Genomic DNA, 18,125 nt, shown 5'->3' with positions numbered 1-18,125 from the left:
AAAGTAAGGCAACAAACTTGAAATGGAAAATGACCTTAGTTAGAACCATAAAAGATGGTTAGAGTTTATAGAAATACCTTAATTTCAAAACTTTGCATTTGCCATAAATGCAAAGCTAAATGATGCAAAACAATCTACTTGCTTACCTTAATATTAGCTGGAATTGGCAGGACTGTACTGTTGTGTCAGGCTTAGTAAGTCTGCCAAACCATTTCCCAGCACATGCTGTTTAAAAGGAAATATTTTGAAAGAACCAGGGAGCCAAAGTAAACAAAACAGTTAATGAAACTTGTTGGAAATGGTTGACGCCGGTAGCTTGTCTGACCAGTATATATTTTTAATAAATTATTACTTAAAATGACATATGTGTTAAGTGTAGAGAATGTAGTGAAATACTTAATAGGTGATAAGAAAGAATTGCATCTGTACAGTTCTTTTCATAACCTCAGGTTCTTTTAAAGCATTTTACAGCCAATTAAATACATTTAAAAGTGTGTTTTTTGTTGTATTGTAAGGGAAGATGACAGTTCGTACACGGCATTGTCCGACAGACAATGATGAGAGAAATGATCAGATAGTCATGGTCATTGAGGGTTGACCATCAGTTGTGATACTAGGACACCTCCCCTGTATGCCCGTATTATTTCTTATGAGAATCTTTGCAGCCTGACATAGATGTGACCTTAGTTTAACCTGTCAATACCTCTGACAAACCATTGTTCTCATGGTGCTGCGCTAAAATATCAGCTTGAGGTGTGTGTTTAGGCCCTGGAATGTGTTTTGATCTCTATGAATCTGAGGTCTGGGTGTTAGCATTGAGTTAACATTAATAACATTACATGCTGAATTAAACAAAACTTTGTTTCACACATTTAACATTAACTTTAAATTGATATACCATTGATTCTTTACAAGAGAGCCTTTAAACTGTTTATGATTGTGTTGAAGGCTATAATACATTGTAAATTCTCAAGAAGGACATTCTGCATTCCATTTATTGAAGAGAGTCAGATGGTCACAAATAACTTTGATTCATCATGACAATTGAGATGAATAGATTTAAACACTATTATCTGCAATATGCAGTACTATGTGTATAAAGCTAATTGAAGGACCAATATTTCACATTAGAACAATATGTGCAAGGTTTGTGAAGGTTTGTAGCTCAGGTTGAGGTTTAGGGTGTAGGTTTGCTCGCTGAGCTGTAGGTTTGATATCCAGACGTTTACCTGGCTAGGTAACATCATCAGTGGCGATCTCCAAGTGAAGCAAAGCTGTTGTCTCCTGCTTTCTATATATGTTTGTCCTGGGTGGGGTTCCTGGGGTTTGTGGTGATGTCATTTCCTGTTCGTTTCTGAGGGGTTGATAGATGGTATCTAGATCTATGTGTTTGTTTATGGCGTTGTGGTTGGAGTGCCAGGCCTCTAGGAATTCTCTGGCATGTCTTTGCTTAGCCTTTCCAAGGATAGATGTGTTGTCCCTGTCGAAATGGTGGTTTTTGTCCTCCATGTGTAGGACTACGAGGGAGAGAGGGTCGTGTCTTTTTGTGGCTAGCTGGTGTTCGTGTATCCTGGTGGCCAACTTTCTTTCTGTTTGTCCTACGCAGTGTTTGTGGCAGTCCTTGCATGGAATTTTGTAGACGACGTTGGTTTTGTCCATGGGTTGTACTGAGTCTTGTTTGTTAGTTTTTGTTTGAGAGTGTTGGTGGGTTTGTGTGCTACTAGGATTCCGAGGGGTCTTAGTAGTCTGGTTGTCATTTCTGAAACTTCTTTGATGTATGGTAAGGTGGTTAGGGTTTCTGGCTGTGTTTGGTCTGCTTGTCGTGGTTTGTTCTTGAGGAATCTGCAGACTGTATTTTTTGAGTATCCATTCTTCTTGAATACGTTGTATAGTTGGTTCTTCTCTGTTTTCCGAAGTTCATCTGTGCTGCAGTGTGAGGTGGCTCTTTGGAATAGTGTTCTGATACAGCTTCGTTTGTGTGTGTTGGGATGGTTGCTGGTGTAGTTAAGTATTTGGTCAGTGTTTGTCGGTTTTCTGTATATGCAAGTTTGTAGTTCTCTATTGTCAGTTCTTTCGACTGTGACGTCCAGGAATGCGAGTTTGTTGTACAACCCATGGACAAACCAACGTTGTCTACAAAATTCCATGCAAGGACTGCCACAAACACTACGTAGGACAAACAGGAAGAACGTTGGCCACCAGGATACACGAACACCGGCTAGCCACAAAAAGACACGACCCTCTCTCCCTAGTAGCCCTACACAAGGAGGAAAAAAACCCACCATTTCGACTGGGATAACACATCTATCCTGGGACAGGCTAAGCAAAGACATGCCAGAGAATTCCTAGAGGCCTGGTACTCCAACCACAACGCCATAAACAAACACATAGATCTAGATACCATCTATCAACCCCTCAGAAAACGAACAGGAAATGACATCACCACAAACCCCAGGAACCCCATCCAGGACAAACATATAAATAGAAAGCAGGAGACAACAGCTTTGCTTCACTTGGAGGTCGCCACTGATGATGTTACCTAGCCATGTAATGAAACGTCTGGATATCAAACCTACAGCTCAGCGAGCAAACCTACACCCTAGAACAATATATACTCAGAGTAGGATGTTTTGGTTATAATCCAGTTGTTGTTGGTGATAACAGTTAAAATAGAGTTCCCTTTACCACTCAAACAATAATTTCGTGGGCGGTATTTTGGCTCAGTGGTTAGTACTGCTGCATCAATGCACCAGGGACCCATGTTCAATTCCAGTCTTGGATGACTGTGTGGAGTTTGCACATTCTCTCTGTGTCTGCGTGGGTTTCCTTCAGGTACCCCGGTTTCCTCCCATGGTCCAAAAATGTGCAGGTTAGGTGAATTGGCCATGCTGAATTGCCCATCGTGTTCAGGGTTGTGACAGCTAGGTGTGTTAGAAGAAAATGTTTAAGTAAAATGATAGGGGAATGGGCTTTCAGAGGGTCAGTGTGGACTTGTTGGGCAAAATGGCCTGTTTCATACTGTAGCTATTCTATAAATGAATAAGTACAGCCACTACTGTTTTATACGTAGAGAATGCAGGTTTGATTCTTGTTTGGTATCTATTGGTTAATTTCACTTTAAGTGGTATTATTGCATTTCCATGCCAGGAAGGTACGAATCAGCAACAAATTGAAAGAAATTAATAGCTAAATAAAGTTCATTGTGTGGAATGGGTAGCAGAGGATATGGTTGTAGATATTTTCAGATATTATTACATTCCTCTGCAGGTGGGATTTGAATCTTGACCTCCTGGCTCAGTGGTAAGGACATTACCATTGCACCACAAGAGCCCAAAGATGCTGTTGTATTTTTGGAACTTCATACTCCATTATGGCTCAATATTGACAGAAAATAGAGAAAATTGAGCTGAGAAAATATTCCCTTTCAATATTATTCAGTAACTAATGGAGTCTAGTCAGTCTAGATACTATACTTGGAAACTTTTGTTTTGAATACATATGTGAAGTCATGCTTTACATAACAACTTAACTATCTATTTTAGTAAGTTTATAAAATTTAAAATGTACCTATCCACTTAAAAGCATGCATGAATAAAAATAATTGGAGTCATTTATATCTTTTGCAGGTGAACACATTGATTACTGTGGTTATGCTGTGCTTCCAATGGCTTTGGAACAAGATATCTTGGCAGCTGTCACACCAACACAAACAAACCTCATCCAGCTGGCAAACACTAACCCTGTATACCTGTAAGCAATTTAATTTGAATTAGAAGTTAAAGAGAACTGTAGCAGCTTACATTCCACTTTCCTAATGACCCATTATGTTACTGAAAAGTCTTGATGGTGCTAAACTCTAATTTCTGTGAAGTTATGTTTGAAGTTAACATTTTAGAATTTTCTTCTTTCAAGTCTTTTAAAGTAGTTAGCAAGTGGGTGTGCTACAAGTTGTTCAACCTTTGTAACAACTCATTACTAATCAAATGATATTGGAATAAATGCTAAAGGAGACTGGGGATTTATGCATGGAGGGGGGAAAGCAATGGAGACAGGCTACCTTGGATTGCTGTTTGGTATCTGATAGGTAGGTACGGGTCATTCTGTTATAACATGCATTCATTAACACAAATTCACTATAACATGATTGACGAATTGGGGACCCTTTGTAAAGTGTGAAATTTTAAAGCATGTATTGGTTATAAAGTGATTCTGGCCCTATTAATTTAAATAGTGCTGTTATTACTTATCACATGGGATTGCACGAGAACGGCACTACTACATTATGTTAAAAATAAGTCACCAGGCACCTTTTAACTTGGAAATTGTGTGTGGTTTGGAAAAAAATTGTAAGAAATTCTAAATTCTAAAATTGATCTTTGTGATGAAGTGAAAAGGATAATTTACATTGTTTATTAGTTAAGGAGTATTTTAAATGTAAGCAAAAGATTACAGATGATGGAGATTTGAAATAAAAACGAAGTGCTGGAGAAATTCAACGGTCTGGCAGCATAAGACTTTAAGAATTAGGCGCAGAAGTAGGCCTTTTAGCCTAAAGAGCCTTCTCTGCCATTCAATGAGAACATGGTTGAGCTGATGATCCTCAACTGCACTTTTCTGCCTTTTCCCCATAACCTTTGATCCCCTTACTGACTAAAAATCTGTCTATCCGAACTTTGAATATTCTTAACAATCCAGTTTCTACAGCAGTAAAGAATTCCAAAGATTTGAGAGGGAAGATTCGTCCACTGGCAACCCCATATTCCCAGATTGTGTACTCTGGTCTTAGATCTCTCATAAGGGAAATAACCTCTCCATACCTAGCCTGTCAAACCCCCTAAGAATCTTGAATATTTTAATATGGTCACCTCATTCTTCTAAACTCCAATGGGTATAGGCCCAACCTACTCAACGTGTAATCATGTGACAGTCCCTCCATGCCTAGGATCAACCTCGTGTACCTTCTCTGGACTGCTTCCAATACTGGTACAGCTTAGATAAAAGGACCTCTTTTTAAGTTCTGGTCCAACTAATGCCTTGTATAGTTTCAAAAAATCCTTTCAATTTTTATACTCCATTCCCTTTGAAATAAAGGCCACCTTCCCATTGCCTTCCCTATTACCTGCTGATCTTGGATGCTTGCTATGCATAAGGACTCCTAAATCTCCCTGTGCTGCAGCTTCTGCAGTCTTTCCCCATTTAAATCATATCATCCTCTCTATTCTTTCTGCCAAAGTGGATAATCTCACATTTTCCCACATTATAATCTATCTGCCAAGTTTTTGTCCACTCGCTTAACCTGTGTAGATTGTTAGTGATAACCCCACCATTTGTCTTCTCACCTATTCTTGAGCCATCCATAAATTAGGTGATTCACTTCCCTTATCCATCATTAATTATATATTGTAAATAATTGTGGCGAGGAGAAAGTGAGGACTGTGAATGCTGGAGATCAGAGTTAAAAAGTGTGCTGGAAAAGCACAGCAGGTCAGGCCCAAAGCATAGACTTTCCTGCTCCTCAGATGCTTCCTGACCTGCTGTGCTTTTCCAGTGCCAGACTTTTCAACAATAATTGTGGCTGTAGCACTGGTCCTTCTGACACTCCGCTAGCTACAGTTACCATCCTGAAAATGTCTCTCTTATCCCAGCTGTCGTTCATTATTTAGTAAATCCTCTATCCAAACTAACGTACTACCGCAAGCACATACGCTTTTAACTTCTTAAGTAGTTTACGTATGCAAATACCTTCTGGAAATCAAAATGTATTACATCCTCTGTTTCTCCTTTATTTATTTGTTTTAATGCTTTGAGTCTCAAATGCTCTTCTCTGGAACTCATCTCAAACTTGTAACATTAACTCCACATCTCTCTGCAAAGATGCTGCCAGATCTGCTGGGTTTCTCTACGACTGTCTGTTTTTATTTTAAATTAATTGTTTTGATTTATTCATATATATTGTCTACTGACAGATCTCTAAGGTTTCTCTGGTACCTCAAGACCAATTCTACACATTAAGAATGTAGGTTTTGCAACATGTCTGCCAACAGATAGATGCCAAAAGGCAATGGCAAATTAAGCTTGAGAGCCAGACTAACCACAATGACACCTGTCATTTGTGGCAAGACTTACATGACATAATGGGCTACAAAGCGAAGTCATATAAAAGTGCAGGCAACAATACATCCCTAACCGATGAGCACAATGTATTCTACACCTGCTTTGAACAGAAGGTCAGTGAAACAATGATAACCTGTCCCAACAGCCATGGGTGCACCTGGACCCATGGTAACTGCTGCAGACATTAGATTGGCCTTCATGAGAGTGAAGCCATGAAAAGCGACTGGCCTGGATGGAGTCCTTGTCTGTACACTCAGATCCATTTACAAATTTTCTGATGACACCACCGTTGTAGGTCGGATCTCAAACAACGATGCAACAAAGGACAGGAAAGAGGTTGAGTACTTGGCAGCATGGTGTAAAGGCAACAGTTTCTCCATCAATGTCAGCAAATCATAGAAGCTGGTTATTGACTTCAGGAAACAGAATGGATTGCTCACTCCTGTCAGCTTCAGTGGAGATGGATGAGAGCGCCAAGATCCTGGGAGAGGTGATCACCAACACCTGGTCCACCCACTCTGATACAATGGTCAAGAAAGCACAACACCAAGTACTTCCTCAGGAGGATAAGGAAATTTAGCATGTCCACAAAGATTCTTACTAATCTTTATAGTTGCACAATTGAAAGCATCCTATCTGGATGAATCACAGCATGCTATGGTAACTGCTGATCTTCATTAACACAGTCCAGTCCATCGTGCAAACCAGCCTTCCACTCATTCACTCCATCTATACTTCCTGCTGCTTCGGGAAAGCAACCAACGTAATCATAGGCCCTCCCACCTCGGCTATACTGTCTTCCATCCACATCCATTGGGGAAACGTTTGAATACATATATGAACAGTTTCAAGAACACCTTCCCTGCTGTTATCAGGGAATGGACCTCTCAAAATTTATTGTTGATCTCTCTCTTTCTCTGCACCTGTTACATTGTATTCTGCACTTTGTTCTACTACTCTGATGAACTTTGTATTGTACAATATGCCTGTAGAGCATGCAAAACAATACTTTTCACTATATCTTGGTACATGTCAACAATAAATCAAACTAAATCAAGTCAAAATAATATCCAAAGCAGTCTTTGTTTTAATAAATACTGAATAGAAAACAATGCTTAACTGGGCTCTTCTGTTTAGAATACAAATGCATTTAAATGGTTTTAAAATGCAATTTACTGTGTTTGCCTGAGTTTCTATCTCCTACTGTTGCTGTTTCTAGTAATCACTTCCAGAGATCTCACCAGATGCTAAGGGTATAGGTAACAAAATAGCATACACTTTCTGAATCAAAAGTGTCCATAGATACTAATTATCTTATTGCTTTGCAGTTTGTTCAAATCAATCTATAACTGGTATTTTATAAATTTTACTCTTACCTCAAGAAACGTATCAGTTGGATTTTGAATGGGGACATCATTATGGTTCAAAATATCAGTATTGGTACCTAAGGGAAAGAGCAAAATAGGGCAAGGAAAAACAGTTGGCAGATAAGAATCCCATTTTGGGTTTTAAATTTGCTGAAGGTTTTGATTACTGGAATACTTGATTCACTGAGGGGCATAATTATGTTGAGACCTTTGAAAGGAAGGCTGCAATTTATGGAGATACACGTCGCTTAATCTAATGACCAAGCCAAACTAGAGATTGACCCATTTGAAATGTATTTGTTCACGATAAACGTCGATTTAAAAATGAATATTCTCAGATTATATCATAAGACCATAAGACGTAGGAGCAGAAATTAGGCCATTCAGCCTATCGAGTCTGCTCCACCATTCAATCATGGCTGTTAAGTTTTCCAACTCCATTCTCCCTATAACCCTTGATCGCCTTGATACTCAAGAACCTATCTATCTCAGTGTTAAATACACTCAGTGACCTGGCCTCCACAGCCTTCTGTGGCAATGAATTCCAAAGATTCACCTCTCTCTGGCTGAAGACATTTCTTGTTATCTGTGTTTTGAAAAGTCTTCTCTTTACTCTAAGGCTATGCTCTTGGATCCTAGTCTCGCCTACCAATGGAAACATCTTCCCAGCATCTACTCTGTCCAGGCCATTCAGTGTTTTGCATATGTCAATTAGATTTCCCCTCATCCTTTTAAACTCCATCAGGTATAAACCCAGACTCCTCAAATGTTCCTCATATATTAAACTTTTCGTTCCTGGGACCATTTTTGTGAACCTCCTCTGAACACGCTGCAAGGCCTTCCAGAGATATGGAGCACAAAAACTGCGCACAATACTCTAAATGTGGTCTGACCAGAACCTTATAGAGGTTCAGAAGTACGTCCCTGCTCTTATATTTGTGTCTTCTCAAAATAAATGCCGTCACTGCATTTGCCTTCCTAACTACTGACTCAGCTTGCAGGTTTACCTTCAGAGAATCCAGGACTGGAACTCCCAAGTCTCTTTGCACTTCAGACTTCTGAAGTTTCTCTGCCGTTTGAAAATAGTCCATGCCTCTATTCTTCCTACCAAAGTGCGTGACCTTGCACTTTCCCACGTTATACTCCATCTGCCACTACTTTGCCCACACTCCTAAGCTGTCCAATTCTTTCTGCAGCCTCCTTAGCTCCTCAATGCTACCTTTACCTCTACCTATCTTTATATTGTCTGGACACTTAGCCAGAATGCCATCAGTGTTTTCATCTATATCGTTAATGTGTAAAGTGAAACGTTGCCCCAATACTGAGCCTTGTGGTAAACCTTTGTCACCAGCTGCCAATCGTGAGAAGGATCCTTTTATCCCCACTCTCTGCTTTCTGCCAGGCAGCCAAGTTTCTTTCCATGCTAGAACCTTGCCTCTGAGCAGCGTACATTACGTAGATTTTACCTTTGAGGCAGTGAAGTCACTTCTAGTGGAGATTTGTGAGGTAATGTGTTCAGGAATAAAGAGCAAAAGAAAGATTTGCATTTATATAGAGCCTTTCATGACTTCAGCATGTCTCAAAGAATGTTACAGACAATTAAATACTTTTTGAAGTTTGAAGGGCCTGGTTGTAATGTGGGAAGAAAGGCAGTTATTTAATTCTCGCAAGGAGAGAGATACCTGTGGTTCCATGAACCATGTTTGGCTAATTACCTTCCTAGTATCTTAATTCAAAGTAATTTCCGTTTTCCTGTCACCCCTGGGCTCACTGACCTATATTGGTTGTGGACAAGCAACGTTTGATTTAAAAATTCCCATTTTTGTATTTGAACCCATGCATGGCTTCACTCCCCCATATCTCTGTCATCTTAGGGATGGCACGGTGGTTAAGTGGTTAGCACTGCTGCCTCACGGCACCAGGGACCCAGGGTTGATTCCAGCCTCGAGCGACTGTCTGTGTGGAGTTTGCACATTCTCTCCATGTCTGAGTGAGTTTCCTCCGGGTGCTCCGGTTTCCTCCCACAATCCAAAGATGTGCAGGTCAGGTGAATTGGCCATGCTAAATTGCCCGTAGTGTTAGGTGTATTAGTCAGGGTAAATATAGAGTAGGAGAATGGGTCTGGGTGGGTTACTCTTCGCAGGGTCAGTGTGGGCATCTTGAGCCGAAGGAGCTGTTTCCATACTGTAGGGAATCTAATCTCTAATCTCATAAGTCTCCGAGATGCCATGCATCCCAAATTTTATTTGCTATGCATGTGCACTGTGGAGGTGCATTGATGGATATTCTAGCTTTCAGGAAAGATTTTTAAACCAAGACAAATCTATCCTGATCGGTCAGGGCAACATTAAAAGATTTTTTTCCTTATTCAACGTAGTCGGATTATCTTTTGTGGTCGGGTGGGAGATTGCTGTGCACATGACTGCCATGTTATGACAATTGTGGTTCATTCATTATGTTGAAATCATTTTGAAACATAGCTTTGGCACAGATGCTATTTAATTGTGTCCTTATTTTGTATTGTCTGGTACCTTTAGTATTTTTTGTATTTAATCACTTGAACATTTAATTTGCTGATGAGTGATTATTTGAACCTGTCATGATCTTAGGCCAGCAGAAATATGATCTTTTCGAGGTATCATCTGTTTTAAAAAGTTGACTATATAAATGCACAATTGATCTTAACAACTTAGTATTAGTTACCAAAGTCCAAGAGGACCATAGAGGCTGCTATCTGAGTAAAGAGAGATGGCTGGTGATGAGTTTACCTGAGGGTTATCACACTTAGGCAAGGGCTGAGGTTGAGAAGGGTGGGGCCTTCATTGGGATTTCAGGGGGAGTGGGATGTGAACCCATGCTGTTGGAGTCACTGTGTATTGCAAACCAGCAGTCCAGAATACTCAGCTAATTTACTTCTGCTTGATTTTAATAATAACTGATTAAACACTAAATATCTGAATGGAGCCAAACATATTGTGCTTTGCAATTTCCTCACATGCTCATGATGTTGTGTTAGGTTGTATCCTGATGTGATAATTGGAAGTCTTTTGATTCTAGGGTATGGATAGAGACCTTTTAGATTAGTTGGGAAAGTTAATCTGTTTCTTTGGACAACAGGGAAGAGGTGGAATGTAAATTGGTCGCTTATCAATTTCCTCAAAAGGAATCTAGTTTTCTTCAAAAGAAACTAACCCTTGAAAAATTAGAAAGGAATATTTGCTATATTTCTGTGCTTGTTTCAAAATCCATTGGGATTTCAAAAGCTAAATGTCCAGCTGTAAAACGTTATATCAAGTTGATTACATAAGGCCTGTATTGCTGTCTGCCACAGCCACTGGGGATCTATTTTAAAATGTCTTCAATTAAACTTGTAGTTCACAAAATACATTGGTGGATTTTCTTTTGGAACTTTGAAGCTGCAGTATAGAGGGATTTAGGGTCCTTGTGCATCAATCATAAAAAGTTCATCCAAGTTCAATGGGACATGGGGAAGGCAAATAGAATGTTCACCTTTATTTCAAAGGAAATGAAGTGTAAAGATAAGGAGATCTTCCTAAAACAACATAACACACTAGTCAAACCACAGCTGGAATACTGTGAACAGTTTTGCGTCTCTTAACTAAGATGAGATATACCAACATTGAAGAAGGTTTACCAGGTTGATTCTTATGAGGAGAGGTTGAGTAGATTGGACTTATACTCACTGGAGTTTATATGAACAAGAGGAGACTTTATTGAACATACATGATTCATGGGGGTTTAACAGGTTAGATGCAGAGATGTTGTTTCCACTTTGAGAAAGTCTAGGACCAGAGGGCACAATCTCAGAATAAGGGGTTGCCCACTTAGGACAACAAACAGGAGGAATCTTTTCTCTCAAGAGGTGGTAGATCTGTGAAATTCTTTACTGCAGAGGGCTGTGATGATTTTTAATTATTAAGGAAGTCAATGGTAATGGGTTTAAAGCAATAAAGATGTTTTGAGGATTATTAAAATCAGCCATTATCTCATTGAATAATGAAGTGAACTTGGAGCAATGATTGTCCTACTTTTGCTCCTATGTCTTATGGTCTTAACTGAAAACAAAAATGCTGAAAATCACAGTGGGTCAGGCAGCATCCGTGGAGAGAGAGCAAGCTAACGTTTTAAGTCAAATGACTTCTTCAGAGTTGACATGAAATATGGAGGGGGCAATATTTATGCAGTAGTGTCGGGGTGATGTGCTTGGGTGGAGAAAGGGTGCTGATAGTGCGGATTAAGTGGTTGGAATGTAAGAATGACAGAACAATGGTATGTCCAGCTGCTAAACTGGAAAGAACAGGTGGTCCCACTGGAGTGGAGGAGGGGAGAGAGAGAGGATATGGGACAGCAAATGCAACAAGTAAAGCTAAAAGAAGGGGAAGGAATGGGAGTGAGTTCACAATCTAAAGGTGTTGAACACAATAAATGTTCAGTCCAAAAGGTTGTAAAGTGCCTATCTAGTCTGATGATGAGATGCTGTTCCTCCAATTTGTGCTGTGATTTGCTGGAGCTTCGCAGCATGCCAAGGACAGACAAGTGGGCATTCAGGCAGGATGCTGTGTTGAAATGACCGGCTATGGGAGGGTTGGGATCATGCTTATGCATAGAGCGGAGGTGTTCTGCAAAGCTGTTGTTCAGTCTGCATTTGGTTTCTACAACGTAGGGTAGGCCACATTCGTACTGTGAATGCAGTAGACCAGATTGGAGGAGGTACAGGTGAAATGCTGCTTCATCTGGAAAGATTGTCTAGGCCCTTGAATGGTGAGCAGGGAACAGATGCAGGGGCAGATGTTGCAGCTTCTGTAGTTACATGGGAAGGGAAGATGGTGATGGTGTTCTGCTGGAGTTGTCTGAAATGGCAGAGGATGATCCTTTGAATGCAGAGGCTGGTGGGATGAAAAGTGAGGACAAGGGGCACCCAATCACGTTGTTGTGAGTGATGGGAAGGGGCAAGGCTAAAAGCATGGATGATAAGTCGGATGCGGTTGATGGACCTGTCAATCACAGTGGGTGGGAAACCATGGTTTTATAAGAAGGAAGCCATGTCAGCAGTGCTGACTTGGAAGGTGGCATCATCCGAACAGATGTGACCTAGGCAAACGAACTGGGAGAATGGGATGGAATTCCTACAGGACGTGGGGCATGAAGAGCTTTAGTGAAGGTAGCTATGGGAGTTGATGGCATTGTAGTGAAAGACAATGGATAGTCTACTCCCTGAAATGGAGACAGTGACGTTAAGGAAAGGCAGGAAAGTGGCAGAGATGGAACATGTGAAAATTATAGAGGTGGAAATTCGAGGCAAAATTATCAAATTTTTCAGGATCCAGGCAGGAGCATGAAGCAGCACTGAAACTGTTGTCGATGGACAGTAAGAAGAGTTGTGGGAGGGGGACAGTGTTGGACAAGAATAGGATTGTTCCACATATCCCATTAAAAAGGCAGGCATATCTGGGATCCATCCGGATCCCCATAGCCACTCCTTTGACTTGGCAGAATTGAAGGAGAAATTGTTCAGTGAGAGAACAAGTTCATCTGAGCCAAGTAGGAGAATAGTGGTTGATTAGGGTTGTTCAGGCCTGTGGTCAAGGAAGTGGCCAAGAACTCTCGGACCATCCTGGTGGGGATATAGAGGGTTTGGACATGGGTGAAGAAGAGGCAGTTAGGGCCAGACAACTGGAAATTATTAATATGGTGGAGGGCATCAGATGAATCGTGGATGTAGATGGATCTGGACAGGTGGAGAGAGGATGGAGTTAAACAGGAGGAAATGAACTTGCTGGGGCAGGAACAGGCTGATTCACTGGGCCTACCGGGACAGTCTGGTTTGTGGATTTTGGGAAGAAGGTAGAAGCAGGCTGTCTGGGGTTGGGTGACTATCAGGTTGGAGGCAGTGGGGGGGGAAAATCTCCAGAGGTAATGAAGTTAGTGACAGTCCTGGCAACAATGGCTTGTATTATGGAAAGTGCATTAACAACATTTGCTGCAAAGCAGTAGATGGCAGCAGTTAGCTATTTCTTTACAACATAGTTCTCACACAAATATTTCTTTATCTCTATAGGGACTATCATGTTCACATAAGTGAGATCCATATTGAGACAGCGAAACCTCAATGGCATCACTACTTTCTTTGTGGATTTAAAGGGATTCAGGTAATGTAAAACAATTATTTTTCTGTATAAGTTAATGACTCCATACTGATGAACAGTGTTCTACTTGTACTCTCCGGTGAATGCAAAAAATCTCATGCCAATATTTTGAATCAAAGCAGGAATGTTTTTCTGGTGTCCAGGCCGACATTTATCCCTTCCTTAACATCACCAAAATAGAATTTTTAATCTCTATCACAACTTTGAAAGAGTTGAAGTTTGCAGAGTGAGGGAGGTGGGAGATTGGTCAGAAAAGTAATAGAATAGTCTTGTATGGAAGTGGCAAAATGTTTGAGAATTTTTAGCAATGGTGCAGGCATGAGGTTTCGTGAAAATACCTGTATGTTAATTATTAGTAGGATGATAGGCTGAGCAAAAAGTAATTTGAGCTTCTATTATGTTCAACATTCATGCAAATACAATTATTTTTCCTCACCCTTATATCTTTGACCCTTCCACAGTCTTTAAATTGTCAGACTGCATATTCAACATCCAATGTCAGAGGAGCAGAACTTTCTCATGGTAAAGTGTTGACAGGATAGAAAATGTTGTCTCTAGTTGCAAATGCAAGCCTCATTTAGTCGGTAGAAGACCAAGGATAGCAGCAACAAAGGGAGCATACAGAGAATAATATTTCAGAGGATTCTCAGTTGGGGCTCCTCTTTCTTTAAAGATGGACATAAATACCCTGGACTTTGCGTTACGATAGTGAAATATGTTGAAAGCACTAAGCTAGAAGATATAACAAATCATCGTGCTCTGTGAAAGGCTGTGAGTAGATACAGAAACGTCAAGAGAATGAGGAGAAAGTGGAAGACTTAATATAGAGAAAATGCTAAATAATATATTTTGCAAATAGAAATAGAAGTTGTAAAGTTTTAAATGGAACACACTGGTCATTAAAGGTGTCAACATTGAATTTACACATTATCTTAATTATGCTGTAACTGGAATACTGCACACAGCATTGGAAACTTTTTAAAAGAAAGAGAGAAGATGCAACATGGCCTCTTTATGATTTTTTGGAATAGGGTAAATAGTGAGGTTGTTTCTATTGGCTAGTGTTTAATCCCTTATTACAAAGAATTTTTGAAACAGAGTTTTGATATTTTGAGAATGAATAGCATTGTTGTTTGACATCCTGTTGAACAAGAAGTTTGGATTGGACTGGATGAACTTTTGGGAGAAAATAAATCACCTGATGGGCCAAATGGTCTGTTTCTATTTTCTTTAATTCAGTGGAAATATGATTGTTAACACCATTATGCCTTGAACTACACAGTCATATAACCATTACACTGTGAAAGCAGGTTTTTTGGCCCATTGAGTCCAGACCACCCCTTACACTATCCCTGTAACCCTGCATTTCCTATGGCTAACCCACCTAGCCTACACATTCCTGGACACTATGGGGCAATTTAGCGCAGCCAATCCACCTAACCTGCACATCTTTGGACTGTGGGAGGAAACCAGAGCACCTGGAAGAAAGCCAGACATGGGGATAACATGCAAACTCCACACAGTTGACCAAGAGTGGAAATGAACCAAGGTCCCTGGTGTTGTGAAGCAGCAGTGCTAACCACTGAGCTACTGTTTAATCTTTACTGTATCCTTAAATTCAGTAGTTATTTCCACAAACTAGTCAGAATCCATGACTATGATATTATGATTCATGATTTGCCTCATCATGGGATTTGTTGGAAACATTTTATTTGTTTTAAGACTAAACAAAAACATGTTTGTTGTGGAGATGCATTAATAACTACTATGTGCAGTGAAATGAGAAATCCCAGCAATGAAAAGTAAATATAAAATACATCTGCTGAAGTGAGTACTTGATGGTTGTCAGTACTGCAGAATTCTGTACTATAAATTAAAGACTGTTGAAAATCCCAAGGTTACATTTTCCAAATTTATTTCAATTATTTTGGGAATGTTTCAGAGTACAATAGCCCTTTTGTTCACATATGGTCAAAAATTTGATTCTCTATTTTACTGAGATTTTAGTCTTGTATTTGTTTTAAATCAGGACAGGTTTGAAAATAATTTCCTTGAAATGGTTTGTTGAACAAGCAAACAGACAAACAAGCAATCATTCAGAAAGAAATGCTGCCTTACTAGGAATGATATCTCAAAGCAATACCATTGTTTAGGTCATAGATTCTCAAGCGGAGAGTGACCTGGGTTCCAGGCAAAGTTTATTTCTTTGCACAGATCGGCCCATTTGTATTATAAAATTTGTAGGTAGCACTGCCAAGTGATAAACAGAACACATCATTCAACATTGTGATAAATGCATAGCCCTTCAATGCATTTGATGAAATTGCTATTTACAGGAACTAGATGCAAAGTGATTCTTAGTTAAACCAAAATTTCAAGTATAGATGTATGTATGTGTGGTAGCCTGGACAAGGGAATGCATTGGAAATATGGAATGGGAAAAGTGGTTGGGATGGCATCAGGGGTAGATGTAACGCAGATGTGGATGATAAGTGAAGAAGGAGTAATTGAGAGATGTGATAGTACAAGGATGATCAAACAGGGATGGAAAGTATGGAATGAGAGGGGAAATGGCCTAAGGATGAGAATTTAACAGAGTATTGTGATAATGAAGATACAAATTTTAACACAAATGTTTTTCAGGTCTCTGTTAATATAAGAATATTTGTAACTGTGAAGATGTACTCAATAAAAGCTTGTCTTTTAAGTACAATCAGATTTGTATACAGCACCTTTAAAAATTTTTAGAACAAAACCTCTGGGTAGTAATATCAGTACAAAAAAGTTAAAAATCACACAACAGCAGGTTATAATCCAACAGATTTATTTTGAAGTACTAGCTTTCAGAGCACTGCTCCTTCATCAGGTAGCTGTGGAGCAGGATCGTAAGACACAGAATTTATAGCAAAAGATCTGTGTCATGCAACTGAAACTGAGATCTTTTGCTATAAATTCTGTGCCTTACGATTCTACTCCACAGCTACCTAATGAAGAAGCAGCAAGTCGAAAGGTAGTACCTCCGAATAAACCTGTTGGACTATAACCTGCTGTTGTGTGATTTCTAACTTTGTCCACTCCAGCCCAACATTGGCACCTCTACATCATGAGTACAAATAAAGTAATAGAAAATTTGCAAAAAATCTTTATACTGCAATTTCAGTTAATTTGTAATTAAAATTACTTCCAAATCATTTTTACTTATATGACTAGTCTCGATAAACATAAGTGGTTCAAAGTGCAGTAAGTCTCAAATTTGTTAAAATTAATGTAACAAATACAAGAATTCAATGAATTCAAAGGAAGGTGAGATATAACCCATGGCATTTAAATGCCAATTCTTAACAATGATAACTTAATTGTATGTAAGGATAGACAATTAAGTTACATTCTGTAGACAAACTAAATACACAAAGTTCTTTCCATCCTTTTTGCATTTAGGAAATGACTGTTGTAGTACTTGTGGTAAATCCTACTCATGTAGCACATTGTCAGCATTAGCTAAATGTGGCTGCACGCAAGATGTTTTAATCTACCTTGTGCGATGAACAAGTTGATCGGTTAAGGATGTGGAAGAAGAGTTGCTGATGATCAGAATAGCTCCACAGGGATCATTTACTCGGAAAGGTGATGTTACATAACCTCCATCTAACATCAAATCTGGTCTGTTAGTTCAACGCACAACAAACATGCCCTGATTACCATGGTGGTACTTATGAAATACATTTGTGAATCACCTTGTGCCATAACAGTAATGGTGTGTCAAAGGCCAATTAAATGACTCATTCTTGGATCAAATTGGAGTTAGCAGACGATGGAGAGTGTCTAATGTGACCACAATTCTGTAATAGATTTCCATGGGCATTTTCATAATAATGGAAGAAACTATTCAATCCTCTGTAGTCCTTCCAACAGCAGTTTGGAATTAAATGATTCCATTTGTAATTTTTAAAAAATGTTTTCATGGTACATGGGCAACACATTTCTCTGTCCTGGATATTGTTTGAGCTTCATAAGTGTTGTGTAGCTGCACCCATTGAGGTCAGTGGTGAATATTCCAACTCATTCCTGACTCAAGCTTTGAAGGTTTAAAAGGATGTGCACTGAGCTGGACCAAACATAATCTTGATGTGGCTGGCCAACAAAGTTCTGATTAGTGAAAATCCCCAAGTTGTTGTTGATGGGCTTCTTCATGGTGATATTTAAGGGAAAGTAACCAAGCTTATTCTCGTTGGGTATGATCATGACTTGTGACATGAATAAAGCTACAACTAGTCCACTCAAGTTTGGAGGATAACCAGGACTTTATCTACATTTCCATCAGTTGGCTTAATGTTGGAGAAGTATGAATGGTATATGGTCTGAACTTGGTAATGTCATTGATCAAGTTGTTGGAGATGGTTGGACCAAAGATGTTGCCCTAGTGACCTTTATCAGAGATGTCTGATCTCTAACTATGACAGCTCCATTACTTTACATC

The 18,125-nt window shown here is 39.5% G+C and overlaps 1 protein-coding gene across 3 annotated transcripts in view; it reads left to right on the top strand.

Annotated features, from left to right (window-relative positions):
- Positions 1-18,125, top strand: part of galk2 (galactokinase 2) — a 121,224-nt gene that overhangs the window by 7,036 nt on the left and 96,063 nt on the right. For all 3 annotated transcript variants that reach the window (XM_043677417.2, XM_043677418.2, XM_087981247.1), the window contains 2 exons: positions 3,627-3,750; positions 13,561-13,651. In XM_043677417.2, the coding sequence (XP_043533352.2) occupies positions 3,627-3,750; positions 13,561-13,651 (215 nt within the window). The remainder of the gene's footprint in view (positions 1-3,626; positions 3,751-13,560; positions 13,652-18,125) is intronic.

This window comes from Chiloscyllium plagiosum, unplaced genomic scaffold (genome assembly GCF_037043375.1).
Source record: "Chiloscyllium plagiosum isolate Xiang-an unplaced genomic scaffold, Cpla_swu_hap1 HiC_scaffold_39, whole genome shotgun sequence".
Taxonomy (NCBI): Eukaryota; Metazoa; Chordata; class Chondrichthyes; order Orectolobiformes; family Hemiscylliidae; genus Chiloscyllium; species Chiloscyllium plagiosum.
Note: the sequence above shows the minus strand (reverse complement) of the source record. Positions and strands in the feature narration are given on the sequence as shown.